The following is a 17,461-nucleotide window of genomic DNA, read 5'->3' as shown; positions in this document are numbered from 1 at the left end:
TTACAATGACAAAGGTGTGGGCACGGTGGCTTGGTGGTTAGCACTGTTTGCTCACAGCAAGAAAGGTTCCCGGTTCGACTCCCTGGCCCGGCGGGATCTTTCTGTGTGGAGTTTGCATGTTCTCCCCGTCCTTGCATGGGTTCCCTCCGGGTACTCCGGCTTCCTCCCACAGTCCAAAAACATAGGTTGATTGGTGATTCTAAACTGCCTGTAGGTGTGAGTGTGTCTGGTTATTTGTATGTATGTGGCCCTGCGATGGACTGGAGACCTGTCCTCTCGTCTGAAAATGAGCTGGGATAGACTCCAGCAGACCCCCATGACCCTGCAAAGGATCTCAAGGTGCTCAAGGTTTCTTCCCTCCTAAAGGGGAGTTTTCCTTGCCACTGTTTGGCTTAAGGTTTTTCTCCCACTATGGGAGTTTTTACCTGCCATTGTTTATGTAATAATTGCTCGGGGGTCATGTTCTGGGTCTCTGGAAAGCGTCTAGAGACAACTTTTGTTGTATTAGACGCTATATAAATAAAATTGAATTGAATTTAAGGATATAGCGGGTATAGATAATGGATGGATGGATGGATGACAAAGGTATAGTTTCCTTAGAGGGTGAAATTAGCTGTAGAGACTAAAACATGTTTATTCCTGTGGCCAAACGTTTGTTAAGTGGCTGTTGAGGCCTTTTGGGGAATTGCACTTCTGCGTTGTCATCATTCTTCAGCCTCAGATTGGGCACCAACGACTGACTACTGCGCTACCATTATTATGTGAAGAAGGAAATGTTGTTTTACTAAGAAGGGACAAGAGATTGCTAGATGTGTGACTCCAGAAGTGTTGAATACTATCTGGCAGCCTGCTCTGGAAGCTGCAGACAGTCTGGGCTTTAAAGGCCAGAGTTCTGCTGGTGGGTTAGGGCCGATATCGACTCGGACCCACGCATCACTGATCAATAGATTACTGTATCTGTTTTGTCCTCTCGCACGTGCACATATGGTGGCGTGTTTTTTTGAATGCTTACGCTTCCTACACTTACAATGAAGAAAATAAAAATGATGCCTGTAACTCCGACAGTGATCCACTACATCTGCGCTGCACAGCGAGTCCACTAATCCCTCCATATGCTTTGAATTACCATCAGTGTTTTACAGAACATGTCATGCACACATGCACGCACACACAGACACTCAGACACATCGGATCCACATATTATACTGGGTTCAAAGTCAGCTGTGCTAAAAAATCTCTGGTCCCCTACTGGTAGGACACGGGGAAGACACGGTAACAGGAAGTCACATTTCCTGTCTCTCAACCCTGACTTCCGAATAGTCAAGGAGGAAATGTTCTCCACATGAAATGGGCTCGGGCGGGATTTTTTCTCTCTTTTTTTTGCTCTTTTGACTACAGGAAGAAGAAACAACTTGTATTAATTGCAAAGTCGTGATTTCACATCTTTTTGCTCACACTCCCAGATTGAAGCTATCATGAGCAATTTAAATGGACTAATCTGGGTTTTCAGATGGTTCTCAGATTAATACCGAGTAAGAGACGAACACTGAACTTGAAATCCGAGGAATTTGAGTGTTTATCAAAATACAGTATTTGACGAGGAAAAGTATTTAGCTAAAAAAGGTGGTCTAGAAAAATGAAGCATGTCAAGTTGACAACAAAAAGTTTTAGAGCCAAAAAAGCCAAATGATAACGCTCAGCTGCAAATATAGGATGTACAATTTAGGTCTGTGCAGAAAGACATAGTTTCTGCTTTACAGAACTGATAATAAGCCATAAACAGCAATGTTTCCATGCAGTTAATTCATTATTTGTTCAGTTTTAACATCCAAGTGTAGCTGGGGTGTCTTCATGTGTTTAAACTCAAAAAATGTTTGTACATTGATGCTTTTATTGAGCATTTTAAATTCATACCCTGAAAGAAAATAGCAGTTTTTATAGCACTCATTCACAAAGTTGAGCGATGACGACGACAACTTTGAATTTACTAAAAGGAAACAGTCGCCCTGCGTCGCCAGCAGGAAGACGGTGGGTTTTTTATTTATAGGATTTTGCCGTCATCATTTTTATAATAAATCCTAATTGAGCAGCAATAACTCAAATATTAGGTTCATGTTTCATAGGGTACGGTGAAAACAATTCCTAAATGTGGATGCTGTTACTTCTGCTGTTAATAATAAGTAACTCTTATTGGAAGCATGTGAAGGTAACTGCCCCAGTGCTTTTATCAGCAACACAAACAAACCACAATACTCGTGAGGAGAACTACAGAGCACACTGTGAGAGCTCTCGTAAATTGGGAAGGATGGGTCTAATTGACGGTACAGATCATTTGCCGCTCTTCTTTCTCCTGCCTACTTCTCCAACTGTAAGAGGTGCTCAGCTGTGAGCTCTGCCATTTTCTTCTCTAAAATCCTCCGCACATCCTCTCCAGCTTGTCAGTCTCAACCTTCTAAAGACTTGCGCCACATTTAATATATTAAATGAACAAGGGGGTTGAGGTAATGTAAGTAATACGATGTGAAGAGCAGTGTTCACAAGCAGTCATGGCATGTACAGCACAGTTTGAATAATGTAATACTTCGTGTTTGATAATGCATGGCTATAGATAGGTCTGCGCTGTAGCCAAGTATTGATTGTGTTAAGCACATCTACAGTACGGTGAATGGTGTGGGTTTATATCAATCTCTACAGTGTGCTGTACCTCAGTAACCGGATACCTTGTTTGATTTTGGAGACCTCAGGGCCACTGCTGTGGTTAATGACATTTATTGATAAATCAAATTCTTTGGGCCAGTTTAGTGAGCTGTGGTTTAACACTGCAGACATGTGAACGTGTGCAAATCCTCACGCGTGTATATCTGCTTTATGTCAGAGTGCAGGCAGAATCATGCACATTGTACCCCTTTTTGCCCCCTACAGGCATATTAATGAAGAGACGGTCACTCCAGACATGCCACGCGTGCCCTACAACGGTTCCTCCAGATTCAGGGGAGAATTTCGATATTAATGATTTATGCTGTATTTGCATACAAACCTAATGCAAACCCACTCCAGATAATCACATTTTGCCAGGTCTGAATTGAGTTTTACCAGCGTCAGTGCTCCCCCCCCCACCTTCCTCCACCCACCACATAACACTGGAATGTGTGCCTCTTTCTGTTTGAGCGGTGGGTGACACCCCCAACACAAGGGGTTTACAAGTGGACACATAAAGAAGGACTGTAACAGTGCATTTCACTGAAACAAGTGTGCCCATTATTTCTCATCGGGTCGCACAACAGCGGCGTGTTAACCAGAACCGGCGGGAGCGCAACTGCTGCAGATTTTTTACACCAAATCTTAAATGCAATGTTTATTTGTACTTTGATTCACCAAATCTTTCTATTTTAATTCACTACTATGTGGGAAAAAAGGGGGGGGGACCCTTGATGAGAAAGCACAGTTATGTTCAATGAGACCTTAAACGCAAATAACTTGCATAACAAATAAACCTTGATAGATCGGTGCAACCAGGCACATTAGTTGAAAAAAAAATATTTCTGATCATTTGAGCAACCTGAATTTCCGTAAGTTTGGTCGGTATAAACATGGAAAAACTGCCATAAACCAAGAATATGAACAACCGGAGCCCCGATTGGACTTGTTATGCACTGGTTTTACCACTAAACAAGTGTAACATTAATAAAGGGACTAAAGAAAAGAAGATTCTAAAAAAGAGGCATTAAAAGGACACAATGGGCTTATATTGCTAATACTGCATGTTTTATAGTCAGATAAGATGTAACTCCTGCTGTAAACCTTTGAGTGTTAACACAAAAATCCCACTTCTTTGTTTTACAACACAAACAACAAAAACATTGAGGTGTGGAAAGGATCATGCCGCTTGCTTGATGATTTGGCCTAATCAATAACTTATCATTGTGAAATTCCATATTTCTGTTCCCTTTCTGATATTATAAGACTGAGATAGAGCATGACATGTAATGATTTGATTTGATTTTACTTAGGTTTCCTATGTTTCTATAATTGTCAAGGCCGTCGTCAGTACCATCTTAAAGATTCGTCAGGGGGTCGGGTACATAGTGACTTGTGTTTTACTTACAATGAATGCCTGACTCAGACGAGGACATGTAAAAAAAGGCCTTTGTTCAGTAGCGAAAAGGTCAAGCATTCCTTGTTGCAAAGAGAACAACCCACATTACATGACTTGCTTTTACAAGCCACGCTTTGGGATTAAATGATATGCGAATATGTAGGACCTCGTCACACAAAGGCCGTTTTTCTCTTTTAAAACAGATACAGTAGATATCGTCACGATTATTGTACGAATGTCTGCCCGTACAAATGGGTTTTATATTTTAATTTCACCAGTGTCATCCTATTGCTGTTCTAAACAAAGGTTCTTAGGTATTATTTGGTCAAACTCATTTACTTTTTAACTCTAAAGAAAATATTACATACTGTTGGGCATCACCACCAGAGTTTATTCAGACTTTTGTCTTCCTCTCGAGTGCACAAGTCAGAGAAAACCTCACAGCCACCACTGAGTTTTAATTTCTTTCTACAGAAACACTTACCAGCTAGAAACCACCCTTTAACAGCAAAAGATCAGTGTAAAAAAAGAAAAAAAATAGAAATTGGGGGGAAAAAAGACTTCCTTCTCCAGTCTCAAGGAGCAGCTATAACCTTAGTAGAATCATGAAAGTTGACAGTTCATTTTTCACAGGGTCATAGATCGACGAGTCTTATAAAGTAATGGGCTTTTGGGAGCCGGCTTTATGAGAGCTAAGATAGTTAAGAGACATTTGGATGAGATGGCACAGGGAACTGAGGTCCTGCTCTGACTCATCCAGGGTTATTCCCCCCATGCTGTGGAGCAGGAGGGAGGCGCTGCACTCCCAGTAATATAAACGTGTAATAAAGATTAATCTGTTGCTAGTCGCCAGGCTGATGGCTTCTAAACTTGCTTGAAATAAGGCTGAAATGACTTCAGAGCCAATCTTGGTACATTTAGTGAGTGTCTGAGACTCCTTTGTGGGTGTCAAGCAAAAAAATAAAAAATTGTGTTTATCCTGTGTAGTTGCTGTTCTTGTCTAAAGAGTGGTACGAAAGTTTAATCTGCGTTTCTATTTGCCTCATATATGTGTGAAGTTTTGTTGCTGTGTGTGAATATGTACCTGTGAGTGCTTTACACCAGTCATAGTAATATCATTTGTTCGACACACTCACCAGGTGCATCGGACCTCTTCATGCCTCCTGAGGTTGCTCCTCCACTTCCAGCTCCCAGGCCGTTGAACGCGGGGAGGTTGTCGTTGCTGTAGGCTCTGAGGACAGACAGCATGTTCATTTGCTGCTCCAGGTGGGTCTGCTGCTCAGCTTTCAATAGTCCTTGAGGACCTCCAGGAGACAATAGGCCCAGGCTCTGCTGCCACTGCTTCTCCAGGGGCAATGTCTGGCTCTGGGATTGGGGAACCAGAGAAAGTGGTATCATTGTGGACGAGGATGCCGACAAATCAGGCCCATTCCTCAGGGGAAGAGAGGAGTCATCTTGGATCTGTTTATGCTGGGTCTGAATGTGGTCTGAACCTGGACTTCTCTCTTCCTCTCTATCCATGTCCATTTGCTCCTCTTCATCTCTTTCCTCGTCTTCAGCTACACCACCCTCATCATCTTCTCCATCAGAGTGATTATGTAGTTGGCGTCTCTTGGGTGTGGTTGAGGGGGTCTCATTGGCACTGTGCTCTCCTGCCTTTGCAACATCATCAACTAATCCAACATGGTCATCTTCAGCATCTCCACAGGAGCCCCTGTCACCGATCTGTTCATCACCAGCTAAAGATTTTCCTCTAAAAATCTGGCTTTCAAGATCCTGATCTGCTTGGCTCACATACCCCTGAAGGCCCTGATTGACCCTCGGAGATTCATCATACAAGCCGCCGAATCTCCTGTAGAAGTCACTCTGGAAGGGGTTGTATGGCTGGTCCATGTGGTTGTTCCAACCTCCCTGTTTTTTTTCCCCATCTCGGTCTCCATCTCTGTCAAAGGCCAAGCCAGAGGTCTTGGTGTTGGAGGAGTGAATGGTAGAAGTGGTGGGAGAACCTTCTCGATGAACCTCTTTTCCTGTATCAGACCGCTGCACTGGTGTCTTACCCAGGTGGTTTGCCTGAAGGTGCAGTGCCATGAGCTCCAAAGAGGAAGTTGAGAAAGAACAGAAGAGGCAGCCATGCCAAGCAACATTGTCATGAATAGTGACCGAAGAGCCAGGGAGAGATCCGGACGCTGACTCGGGCCGGACCGATACAGAGAGATCGAGTGGTTCATATTGGGACCCAGGTTTACCAGGCTCTGAATTCTGTTTGGGTTCTGCCTTATCCTCTCTGTCCTGGTCACTTGAGCTTGCTCGCTTGGCTTTGGGCTCACCATTGTCATGGTAGCGCTGGGCTGGGAGTTGAACTGCACTCTGGTTCTCTTTGATATCCTTCTTCATGGAGCTAAGGACAAAGCTGTCCATGAAGGCCTGCAGAGATCCTTGAAAGTGGACTCCATTCCCCATCATGCTTTGGTAAGCCCTGCTTAGGTCAGAGAAGCTGGCAGCGCTCTCTGTTGCTGTTGAGACAATAGAGGATGGGCCATCGGCAGCCTTCATGTTCTCGGCTGAAGTCGCAGAATCAAAGCGACGGTCTCCGTGATCGCGATCTCGATCGTGCGAAGGTATCATGCCGGTCGATGCCCACTGATGTGGCAGCAGTGGACCTGCTCTGAAGTCTAGGTTGGGAGGTATGCTCTTGAAAACATTACGGAGGACATCTGGTCGGGCAAAGATGCCACCACCTGCTTTGCCATGATCCTCTTTATGGTCAGAGGAAGTGTTGTGTCCAGAGGATGGACCTGATGTGGTAGAGCCGTTTTGGCGTTCGCGATGGTGGCGCTCTAGGTGGTACTTCAGACTTGCAGACTGGGTGCCAGCATAGTCACAATGAGGGCATCGGTAGGGTTTTTCTCCTGAGAAGCCAAAGACAGAGACACAAAAAGAGAAAGGGAGAGACAAGAAAAACAGTGAATAATTAACCTGCTTATTACATTAACTGGATATCAAAATCTATTTATTGGAGCAGGGAATGTGGACCCTAGGGTCATGTAACCTCCCTGAACAAAGAAAATTAGGTCAAATGAGCTCACAAAAAGATATGCATTTCATTAACTACTATATAAAAGAGGAAATTGCTTGGCATAAAAAAAAATTGCTTTTTAAAAAAAAAATTGGAGTAAAATACTTTCAAAAGTTAAGTAAATAAGAAGAAGTAAATGTTTAGGAAGAAAATGATAATGAAAATAATAGAACAAAACACAACAAAAAGGTATAATAAACAAAAATGTGCATTTAACCAATAGTTTCATGCCATCTCTCTTCTTGTCAGCGGCTCAGCTCAACTTGATGCATGCATGCATGCGTGTATTGGGATGGGAGAAGGGTGTGGAGTAGACGACTGAATATGGGTCGATCCAGTTTCTCCAAGTACACCATCACTCATATCAACGCCGTAAAAAAATTACACCATATGGTGCCTTCAGTTCACGACAAGGGATCATATTTTCAGCTAACAACAAAACCGTCTCAGTGCCATCTCTTATTCTGAGTTTGCCATGTCTATGCAGTTGCAGTGGGGTCATCGTGCTTGTGCTTTGGCGCCGTTTGCCAACACGCCTGCACCGATTTCTCAAACATTCCCTATTTCCAGTTTATTTTACGACGGATAAACCAAAAGATAAACCGACCAAACTGCAGGGACTGAAGTAGAACATATGAATGTTACATTTAAATGCAGGAATTAAAAGAAAAATGCTGAGGCAAAATATGAAAGTGACACATGCGTGCCACATGCTTGTTGGAGTAAAGCCCTGTGAAGAACAATGCAATCCACTTGAGGATATACAAATCAGAGTGATTTATAGTACGGTAAAAGATGGGTGGATTGGTTTTGTAACATCTTCCTACGTTTATTTATGTTTCACATCCATATTCATGAATATTCTTGATGATGGTATAACACCAGCATTATTCTGCCAGAAGTGGATCTTCCATTGGAAAGATACTTATGTTGAAATAGAACACATCCTGCTTGCAATTATAATAGGCTTGGAGTCTGAGCCATATTTGGATTCATTAAACAATGAGCAGAGGGGAAAAAAATGCTAAGCTTGATTTTCTTTAAAACATATACATATAAAAAGTTCCCAAAGTGGAATTTCTTTTACAGGGATAACAATGGCTGCGTGTAAAGACAGGCAGATTGGTGGAAAAAGAAATAAAAGAAGATTTCATGGTTTTTTGTGTTGTGTATGCACATTCTATATATACAGTATATGCCAATAAATGTTTAGATTATACACATGGAAACCATTTTATAGAAGGAAAAAAAGGCATTGTTACGCAAGGCTGGTTTGAATGATTTAAGTCGGGCTGTGTAGTAAATCATGGATATAATTAGCAAATGGCATACTGCTCAAGTAATTTATCATTATTTAGAGGGCACCATTCCAGAAAAAGACTCTGCGATCTGCAGACCTACTGCAGAGTTCTCAAATAAAGGGCCACAAACACCAACTCAATAGAATATTGATATGGGAGAGAAAAGAATAGGAGACTATACAAAAGAAAATTGAAGGTGGAAATGCTGAGGAGTGTAGAGAGATAGAATGAGAGAGAAACCAAAGGGAGGAAGAGAAAGAGAGCATGCAGAGATACAGATTACCCTGACTGCAGAAAGAAAGACAGTGATTTGATATCTTTTCTCTTACACAAGAGTGTCTGTGAAGCATAGAGTATATTTAAAATAAACCATACGAGATGAGCTTTTAACCCAATAAGTGCTTCTCCTGTGAGCTGCTGAACAGAGGCTCAGTGCTGATTTAATAAGGAAACGTCCCTGATGCAAATGATCATTCTCAATTCCTCTAACTGGACAAAATGATATTCTACGAGCCAAATTAGACAGAAATTAGACTGATAAGATTTTTTTTTTCTCCATCGTCTGTCTTTTCTTTCCTTATAAGAGGTTGTTAATGCTCATGGGAGAAAATAAAGATTAATGCACCATCCACCTATCTAAAACGAGAATGAAAGACAATTATGGGTAAGACACTGTCCTTTCATGTTTACAGAATGAGGCAAACAGGAAATAAATACGAACGCTCTCACAGAGTGATCACTTTATGTCAGTTTTCCATTAGAATGAAGCATTTGTATATATGAATCAAGCGAAAGAAATGTTTCCTACGTTTCTTCATCTGCTTGCGTCCATATTCACGTCTGTATTCATATGTGTGTGTGTGTGTGTGTATACACCATTTGGAATGTGTGCAAACACATGTTTATGCATGCGTGTCAGCCTGAGCCTGTGTGTATATGCGCGTGTGTGTTTGTGTCTTGGAGAGCCATTTGGACTGGCTAAGACATCTGCTCCATCATACGTCAGGGGCCTGGTGTGACATCTGGGGAATATACTGTATCCTGCCTTGCAACATTACACACAATTTACTGCTAAAGGTCATTATGTACCCGTTAATCCACTTTTAATTGATATCAGCGCAAACAGCACAACCTCCCAGCCACATGACAGATCATTGCTGCCACAAAACCAGGAAATTGCTTTACGGTAGTTAAAAATAGATTGGTAAACTTTTTTGCTGTTGTCCATCTTTCGTCTGCGGGGCAACTTTGCGCGTTTGTAACCTCCAAAATATTAATAATAGATGGATAAGGACTTGAGACGCAGTGTTACTTTTAGATTTGACTTGAAAAACGATTGTACTTACACATCTAACTAAGGTTTTAGTGGCTGTAAATCAACCTTTTTTGCTGATTGGGGTAAAGACGTGCTCCTCTGTCGTGTGTGTGCGTGCGTGCGTGCGTGCGTGCGTGCGTGCGTGCGTGCGTGCGTGCGTGCGTGCGTGCGTGCGTGCGTGCGTCCGTGCGTGCGTGCGTCCGTGCGTGCGTGCGTGCGTGCGTGCGTGCGTGTGCGTGTGCGTGTGCGTGCGCGTGCACCTCGTGCTGAGGGCAGGGATTTGAACTTTGCATGTGTCATGACAGCGCTACAGAAACAAGAAAAGATAAATACCCCAAACTTGTACCGAGGGACAATTAAAATGGTTTAATAGGTATGATATACTGGAATTTCCATTTGGCCAGATGGATGGAAACCAGGTTGAAAGGCTGAAAAGTTCCAGAGGATGAACAACAGAAGAATCTGTTTATTGTGTTTAAAGTACATCTGCTTAAGCTCGCAGTGATTTACGGGCCGGGTTAACAGTCCCTTCACGTCGGAGAGAAAGGTGACAGCAGAGATGAATGAGATGAAGGGTTTATAAAAGAAAAATTAAGAAGAATATGTTCACCCAAAAGAAGAAAAAAAAATCATGCATGAAGGAATGGGACAGATGTTATTCATCTGTTTTTGTTTTCCCACTTCTCCGTGTCAGACAACAGTCTCTCTCTTTTTAAAGGAGTTATGAAAATATGATGGGAAAACTGTTAAAAGTTGTTTTTAATTACGACTGGTGCACTTTATTTTTTTTCCAGTAATAAGTCTCTGCAGCACCTGGTAGACGTGTCAGCCTGATGCATTTTAATTGTGCCTGGTCACCACTCGCATGGTGCCGATGAAGAAGGTCATATTTTTACGGCTCGTTGGAAGGATCGATTCATTCAGTCTTCAAATGAAAACCAATGACAAAAAAAAAAAAACTGAAAAACCTGGACTCCTGCCAACCTTATCTTTTAGGTGAGTAGTTAGTGGTGAACCGAAAATGCTTCTAATACTGTCAGGAATAACTGTTAAATTACCAAAGAGAGGGGAATCACACCATAAATGCACAGTATATGCACAAGGGAACTTTGGATATTAAGTGCGCTCTACAGGGCGATATTAAATCTGGCACTGTTACTGTATTAAAGACATTGGATAGCAGAGATTGGAAATTGAGGGAGGGGGGAAAAAAAAAAGGGAAATTTACTGAAAAGATGTTTCAGGAGGGAGATAATCGGAGATAGAAGGGAAGGGATGAGAGGCCCAGAGGAGTGAGAGGAATAGAGAGGAAGATCACAGGTCCCACTTGATTCATCCTGATTACAAGGTTAGGTTAAGGTTAAGTGACATAGGCGAGTCGTGCCTTTCTTTCTCTCTGTCTCCCTTTGTTTTTCTTCCTCCGCTCCTCATTTAAAGGTGAGCAGGGACTCTTATTGGTTATGAGGTTTTTTCTGCCTGAAGTTATGTGTGCCTATTGTCAAGAGCGAGGACCTTTTTATTTTTTACACACAGCTGCTTACTGCTAAATAGTGCCTTGTCCAGAAGGGGACAATCTGGGCCTCTAATTGCTGTCACTGAAGCCTAGATTCATTATGTGACTTTCCCATTAAAATGTGAGCATTAATTTGTATAATGAAATATCACCCTCTGCAGTGTGTTCATTAGCTCTGGCCCCACACTGTAGTGCCACAGTCGCACAATGTTAGCTACCTAGAAAACTGTGGTTAATTTTGCTAATGGATATTTTCCCACTCACTGTTCAAGAGGAAATTAATACTGTAACACTAGCTCTTTAACTTTTTGAGAAATTCAAATTCACTTCATTCCTTTCAAGCTGCTGTTAGTTGCTCATTAATCTTGCTGTTGCGTTGCACAATGCTGCCTCGACTGGCTTCGTAAGCAACTCCATTGTGTCAGTCACTTTACATTAGACGGGCTGGGGAAAAAGCTCGCCTGTCATCCGCTGGATTTCACCAAGCATTGTCACCGGAGCACAGAGAGGATCTCCAGCCACTGCAGAAGTCATCTTGTGAATGTAATCAGGCTGTCAGAGTGGAGCTGGTGTGATTAGCTTTTACGAGTGATTTAAAGGCCACATGTTGTGGATGCATCATGTGTGGAAGACGACGTTAAAGCTGTGCTTAGATGGGCCCCAATCCAAGGATACATTCCAGCCCAAAAGACAACATCCTCACTAAACTTCCTCATTTTTTGTGCCGGGGGGTGCTCCAGATGAGGGCCTTTTATGTTAGCATGTGTTTAAATATGTCAAAAAGTACATTTTAAACCATACTGAGGATTAAATTAGAGCGCCAGAATAGTGCGTTTAGCCAGAGCGGTTAATACGAGGCTAAGGTTTAGGCCTGCGCTGCCTCCGCGATAACGTACGGCCCTCGTGGGTATTCTTACTATACTACTCAGGGCAGACATAACTCAGCTTCCTAACCATAAGATGCCTCCCAAAACCATTAGCAGCTGCCGCGGTGTTGCTGGGAGCGCTGAGCCGTGAGCTGGCTGTGGTCTTTCATTTAGCTACTTCAGACATCTTAGCTTGTTACACCTCTGGAACCGGAACAACATGTGCTTTTTTTTTTTTAAAGGACTCCGGGTGTACTGCTGTTTCAACACTCAAGAGAGAGGAGAAAGTAAAACAAACCAAAACAGGACATGTACTTCTTAAGAGCTGCGAGGGACTCAATCCTTTGGAGCAACGGAAAAAATCTGCATTTCCATTTTCACCCTTTCATGCGGGGCGCTGAGTAGCTGTCTGCTAAAGTGAACAGCTTTTTGACAGATATGTTCTAGTATATGTACGGGTTTGGATGATTTAGTTAGACGTCAGCCACGTCAGCGAACATCTGGGAGTCACGCCACGTGCATTCAACGCATTAATGTAAACTGAACTCCCATTAAAAGTCCATATTTCTGGTTGAAAACGGAAATCTATTATAGGACTACAAATCTGTGCATCAAAGGACACGTTCAGCAACTTTGAAACTTCTTTGATTCTGTTAAGAAAACAAGGGTAAATACAGACTGAGCTTTTCATCATGAACTCGATGTCAAGAAGACGGGAAGGAACGTGCTCAAAAACATGAATATGAACAAAATAAAAATTGGCATCTTCCTTTTGTTTTGCTACAAGTTAAATTATTGCATTTGAGTGAAATACTGAACGTATTCTTTTCGATTTGGTTTCTAGTGAAACTCTACTGCTGCTATTTGCTCCAGGTGAAAGAGCCCACAAAAATAAAAAAAATCGGTGCAATGTTACACAAAAATTATTCACCAAAAAGGCAAATTCTCCTAGATGGTTTATTTTTTCACAGTTCATTTGTGACGGCTAAAGAACAGCGACAAAAAAAAAATCTGAAATGTGTATTTTTAACGCTGTTTAAGTTTGTCAAAGTTGGTCTAACTTAGAAAAGTGTGAATTCAGTGACATCAGAACAGAAACTAAGGATACCTGCAGAAATGCAACTTTTACCTGCATTTACTTTCCGTGTTCAACTGAACTTCCAAACTTATTAGTCCTACCTAGGTGATCCATGTAAGCTGTGGGTAAGGATCTTAATGCCTTGCCCAATAACGCTTTAAGCAGACCTTAATAGGTTAATTAGTTCTTACCTGAACTAAATGTTCATCTGTAGCACACGACAACGCATGACCACTCTGCAACTGGTCTGCAGATGTTTTTGCAATTTTTCAATCCCGATTTTGATATTTCATGAATTACTTTAATCAGTTATGTGATCAAATTTACAACCATTTTCTTGTTTCCAGTTTCGCTCCAAAAGGAAAAAGGAAAAGGAAACCAGATCTGCAGTTCACAGGAGCATTTTTACATCTCTTTTTTGTTTTTAACACTCCTGTATTCTTTGGTATGAATCCGTTAAACGGCACCTCAACATCCACCATCAACGTTGGGTGAACATGCATGTATTACTTTACTTTATAAGCACCGGGTGTCAGGGTGGTGCTTGTGTTCAAACCTCAGACATTATTCCTGAGCAGAACCCATGGGTTTCTCCGTTATTACAATGTTCCCTCTCAAAAAGACTGTACATTTACCAAGAAAGTGGGTCCATCAGTGAAATCAGGGATAATAGATAACAAACTGGTTCATCCCAGCAGCAGTAATAAGCGCTCGCCACCGCTTCAAAGATGCACGGTGTCTCTACCTGCAGGATGGAAGGAACGCTAATTTCCTTTTAATGTGAAGAGGGAGATCACCTCAGGCACTTTCCACATGAAGCCCACTAACTAAAACAAGGTTTCCTTGAAGTTTCCTCCCCTGAGTTAGAGCTGTGACTGTAATCTGGATAGTCAGTGATGCGTTTGAACCTTGCAGAGCGTTATAGAGCTGGTCAACACGGAGACTGATGGTGGGGACGCGCTAACCCCCCTGAACCGCCTCAGACCTGCCCGTGGAGATGTCTGGGTAGACAGTCAGAGCTCAGAGGGTTAAGCCCCATCTATTATGCGCCCCATCTCACGCATATCCCTAAATTGTGCACAGGCTGGCTTTGTTTTGCCTTGAAACTTATTGAGAGTTAGAGAGTGTGAAATTGCCCTCTGAGTGATGTCATTGGAGGACACTGAACCCTTGTTGCCTTAATTAGAGCTCAATGAAATGATGAGTAAGAAAAAATAACAATGGCCTTAAGCCTAAATGAGGGAAGCACATATTCCTACTTGTGAATTGGTTTTTCAATTTAGATTTGTGTCAGTTTGGAGAAATGTGTTCCAATCCAGCGGCTGATAAGATTGCACAGATTATGTTTTGTAGACTAAAGATTATTACTTAGGTGACAATTACAGAACGTGTTAGTGCTGAAGTGTGTTTTTATGGCTCTGCTTAATTTTAACATATGCTGGGATTTCTTCCTTTCTTTCTTTCCTTTTTTGAAACAGTTTTGAGGCGTTTAGTGCAATGTTTTCAAATTAATAATCGTGAAGTCAATTATTCGGTATCATATCCATCAAATTGCAAGGAGACCGACTCCGATATGTGACGAGGCCAGTGTTCATAAACCAATATGTCAGTCCGGCCCCGGCAGAAATGTCAGAACAAGTTGTAACGTAAATTTTGCATGAGTGGAGAATGAATGTTTAAAGGAGCATGAGGCTCCTTTTAAGAAATGAGACTCTCTAGCGCCACCCTTCACCACGACGGCCGTCGGGGGTACTGCAGCCAACAGTGAAGCCGGTACGGGAGAACGGGGAGAACGCGCATGCAGCGTCATGTGACGTCACATCCGCAGGACAGCGCGGGAAATTCGGGACCGAATTGCAGCACATTTTGCAGCACACAGCCTGTTCAAGGCAACGGAGAGATACACTAGAGGGCTCATTCTTTTTGGTTTGGAACGCTTCATCTGACATTATAACTAGAAAACTTAAAACGTATACGAATTTTTTTCATAAATCCTGCCTCAATCCTGCCTCATGCTCCTTTAACAGTTTTTTTTTTTTTTTTTAAGATTTTTTTGGGCTCTAGTGGCCCTTTATTCAAGCTGCAGATATGAAAGGGGTAGAGAGAGAGATCGGGGATGACACGCAGCAAAGGTGCGCAGGCCGGGTTTCGAACCTGCGACCGCTGCAGGACTGTAGCCTCAGTATATGGGCTGCTTCTTAACCCACTGCGCCACCGAGCGGCCCACTCCTTTAACAGTTTTGAGGCGTTTTGTGCAATGTTTTCAAATTAATAATCGTGAAGTCAATTAATCGGTATCATATCCATCAAATTGCAAGGAGACCGACTCCGATATGCGACGAGGCCAGTGTTCATAAACCAATATGTCAGTCCAGGCCCCGGCAGAAATGTCAGAACAAGTTGTAACGTAAATTTTGCATGAGTGGAGAATGAATGTTTAATTGTTGACACAGTTCAGATCTACGGCTCGTTTCAGGGGGATGTACTGACCTGTGTGTATCCGCAGGTGGACCTTGAGGTGGTGGGAGGTGCGGAAGGACTTGCCACAGTAGGGGCAGTCCTTGGAGGAGCCGAGCGAGCGCTCGCGGACCTGGGACGGCGGCGGCTGGATGCTCCCCGCTGCCTTCGCCAAGTCCTCCCCGACATCTGGAGCGTGCACGAGGAGGGGAGAGACAAATGGAAGGTGTGTTTAGTGCCACTTCAAACCAGCCCCTCACACATCACGCCGCAGCACCTTTTTTTTTTTTCTTTCCTTTATCCGCTGTCTGTCTTTCATTGTCCCCACTTTTTTTCTGCGCTCGGTGTGGAAACGCCACACAAAGTGAAACACATCAAACGAGTTCAGGGGCCGAGCTATTTTCCTTCCTGACAGAACGCTGACAGTTCATAAGCTTTTCAGTTTCTGTGGAAACACCATGGCTTTGAGATGCAACCCCCGTTAACACGTGCACCGTCAACACCACCCCCGCCTCCCCTTTCTCTCCTCCTGCTCTTCTTTTTTCATCCTTGCTATCATCATCGTTCTTATTAGGCACATGCTAAGTCTGCGGAGAAAATTAACAATGCGAGTAGGAGACAGAGAGAAACAAAGAAAAAAAAAAGAGGAGACAGGGAGATTCGGCTTTGTCAGCATCACAGGATATCCTTGCATCTCTTCCTGCGACCTGATTTTGACAGGTAGCTGTCAGAGATATGATAGGGTGATAACAGTTTTGACCCAGCCCTCCGCCACTTCCTCCGCACGCCAAAAAAACGATGATGCACGGTTTAGTGCAACAGCACTCTGTTATCAACACAATCACCCTCTGAATATGAATCTAAAGATGAGTGACGACAACCTGGGAATGTGTTGACAGCAGCATAATCTGGGGTGAGGGTGCCGTCGTCAGATTGTACACGCTGGCCCTGTTGTGCTGATGGTTAAGAGCCTGTGATGTGCGGCATTTAAAGGGCCCAGAATCACAGTTAAGTGGAGAAAAAAACATGAATAAAAAGTTGAAGTAAACAAAAAGGAACATACAACAGATACTTGATGTGCCTTGTATCTTGAAATAGTAAAATTAGAAACATCTGCAGGAAGTTCAGACGGCCGTCTCGGCGGAGGAGGATCAACATCTACCCAGATTTACCAATTTCACAGGCGAGTATTATTTCTGATGGTATGGTTCTTTTCTCTCCTGTTTGCAGAACAGCTGTGGTACCCTAGAGCAGTGGTTCCCAACCTTTTTTCAATGGAGCCCCCCCTACTTGTGTCTAAGACCAGCCGGGCCTTCCGACCCGTATACGTACTAGCAGCAAAAGAGTAAAGTGATTCGTTACAAACCTTTAATTGAAAAAATGAACATTAATTATGTTTTTTTGATACATTTCTCTTTGGTTTACCCTGTATTTTGTTTTTCTCACCTTCATTTTGTGTCACCAATGTATAAAATACGCACAAAAAGTAATTGCAATGACGTAAAAATATTTCTGAAAAATGTCTCTTTTAATATGAGAACAACATTTTTTTTAACATTTTTCCTTTAACATCCTGTTGGAGTAGTAGTATGATTAAATGTTGAATAATGATATAATAATACGTTTTTAAGTTTTTATCCTGATAAATAACTTAGTATTTTAAAATGACCAAAATATATTTCTAAGTGTGTTTATACAGACTTGGATTACAGTATTCCATTAGGTGTGTTATTGGGATTTTTTATTTATTTAACATGTG

General features: G+C 42.5%; 1 protein-coding gene across 8 annotated transcripts in view; it reads right to left on the bottom strand.

The window, feature by feature from the left end:
• The window catches only part of znf536 (zinc finger protein 536), a 209,177-nt gene that overhangs the window by 46,211 nt on the left and 145,505 nt on the right, over positions 1-17,461 (bottom strand). For all 8 annotated transcript variants that reach the window (XM_061737297.1, XM_061737265.1, XM_061737241.1 and 5 more), the window contains 2 exons: positions 15,736-15,891; positions 5,233-7,005 (listed from right to left, as the gene is read on the bottom strand). In XM_061737297.1, coding sequence (XP_061593281.1) covers positions 5,233-7,005; positions 15,736-15,891 — 1,929 coding nt within the window. The remainder of the gene's footprint in view (positions 1-5,232; positions 7,006-15,735; positions 15,892-17,461) is intronic.

The sequence above is a fragment of the Cololabis saira genome, chromosome 2 (assembly GCF_033807715.1).
Source record: "Cololabis saira isolate AMF1-May2022 chromosome 2, fColSai1.1, whole genome shotgun sequence".
NCBI classification, from domain to species: Eukaryota; Metazoa; Chordata; class Actinopteri; order Beloniformes; family Belonidae; genus Cololabis; species Cololabis saira.
Note: the sequence above shows the minus strand (reverse complement) of the source record. Positions and strands in the feature narration are given on the sequence as shown.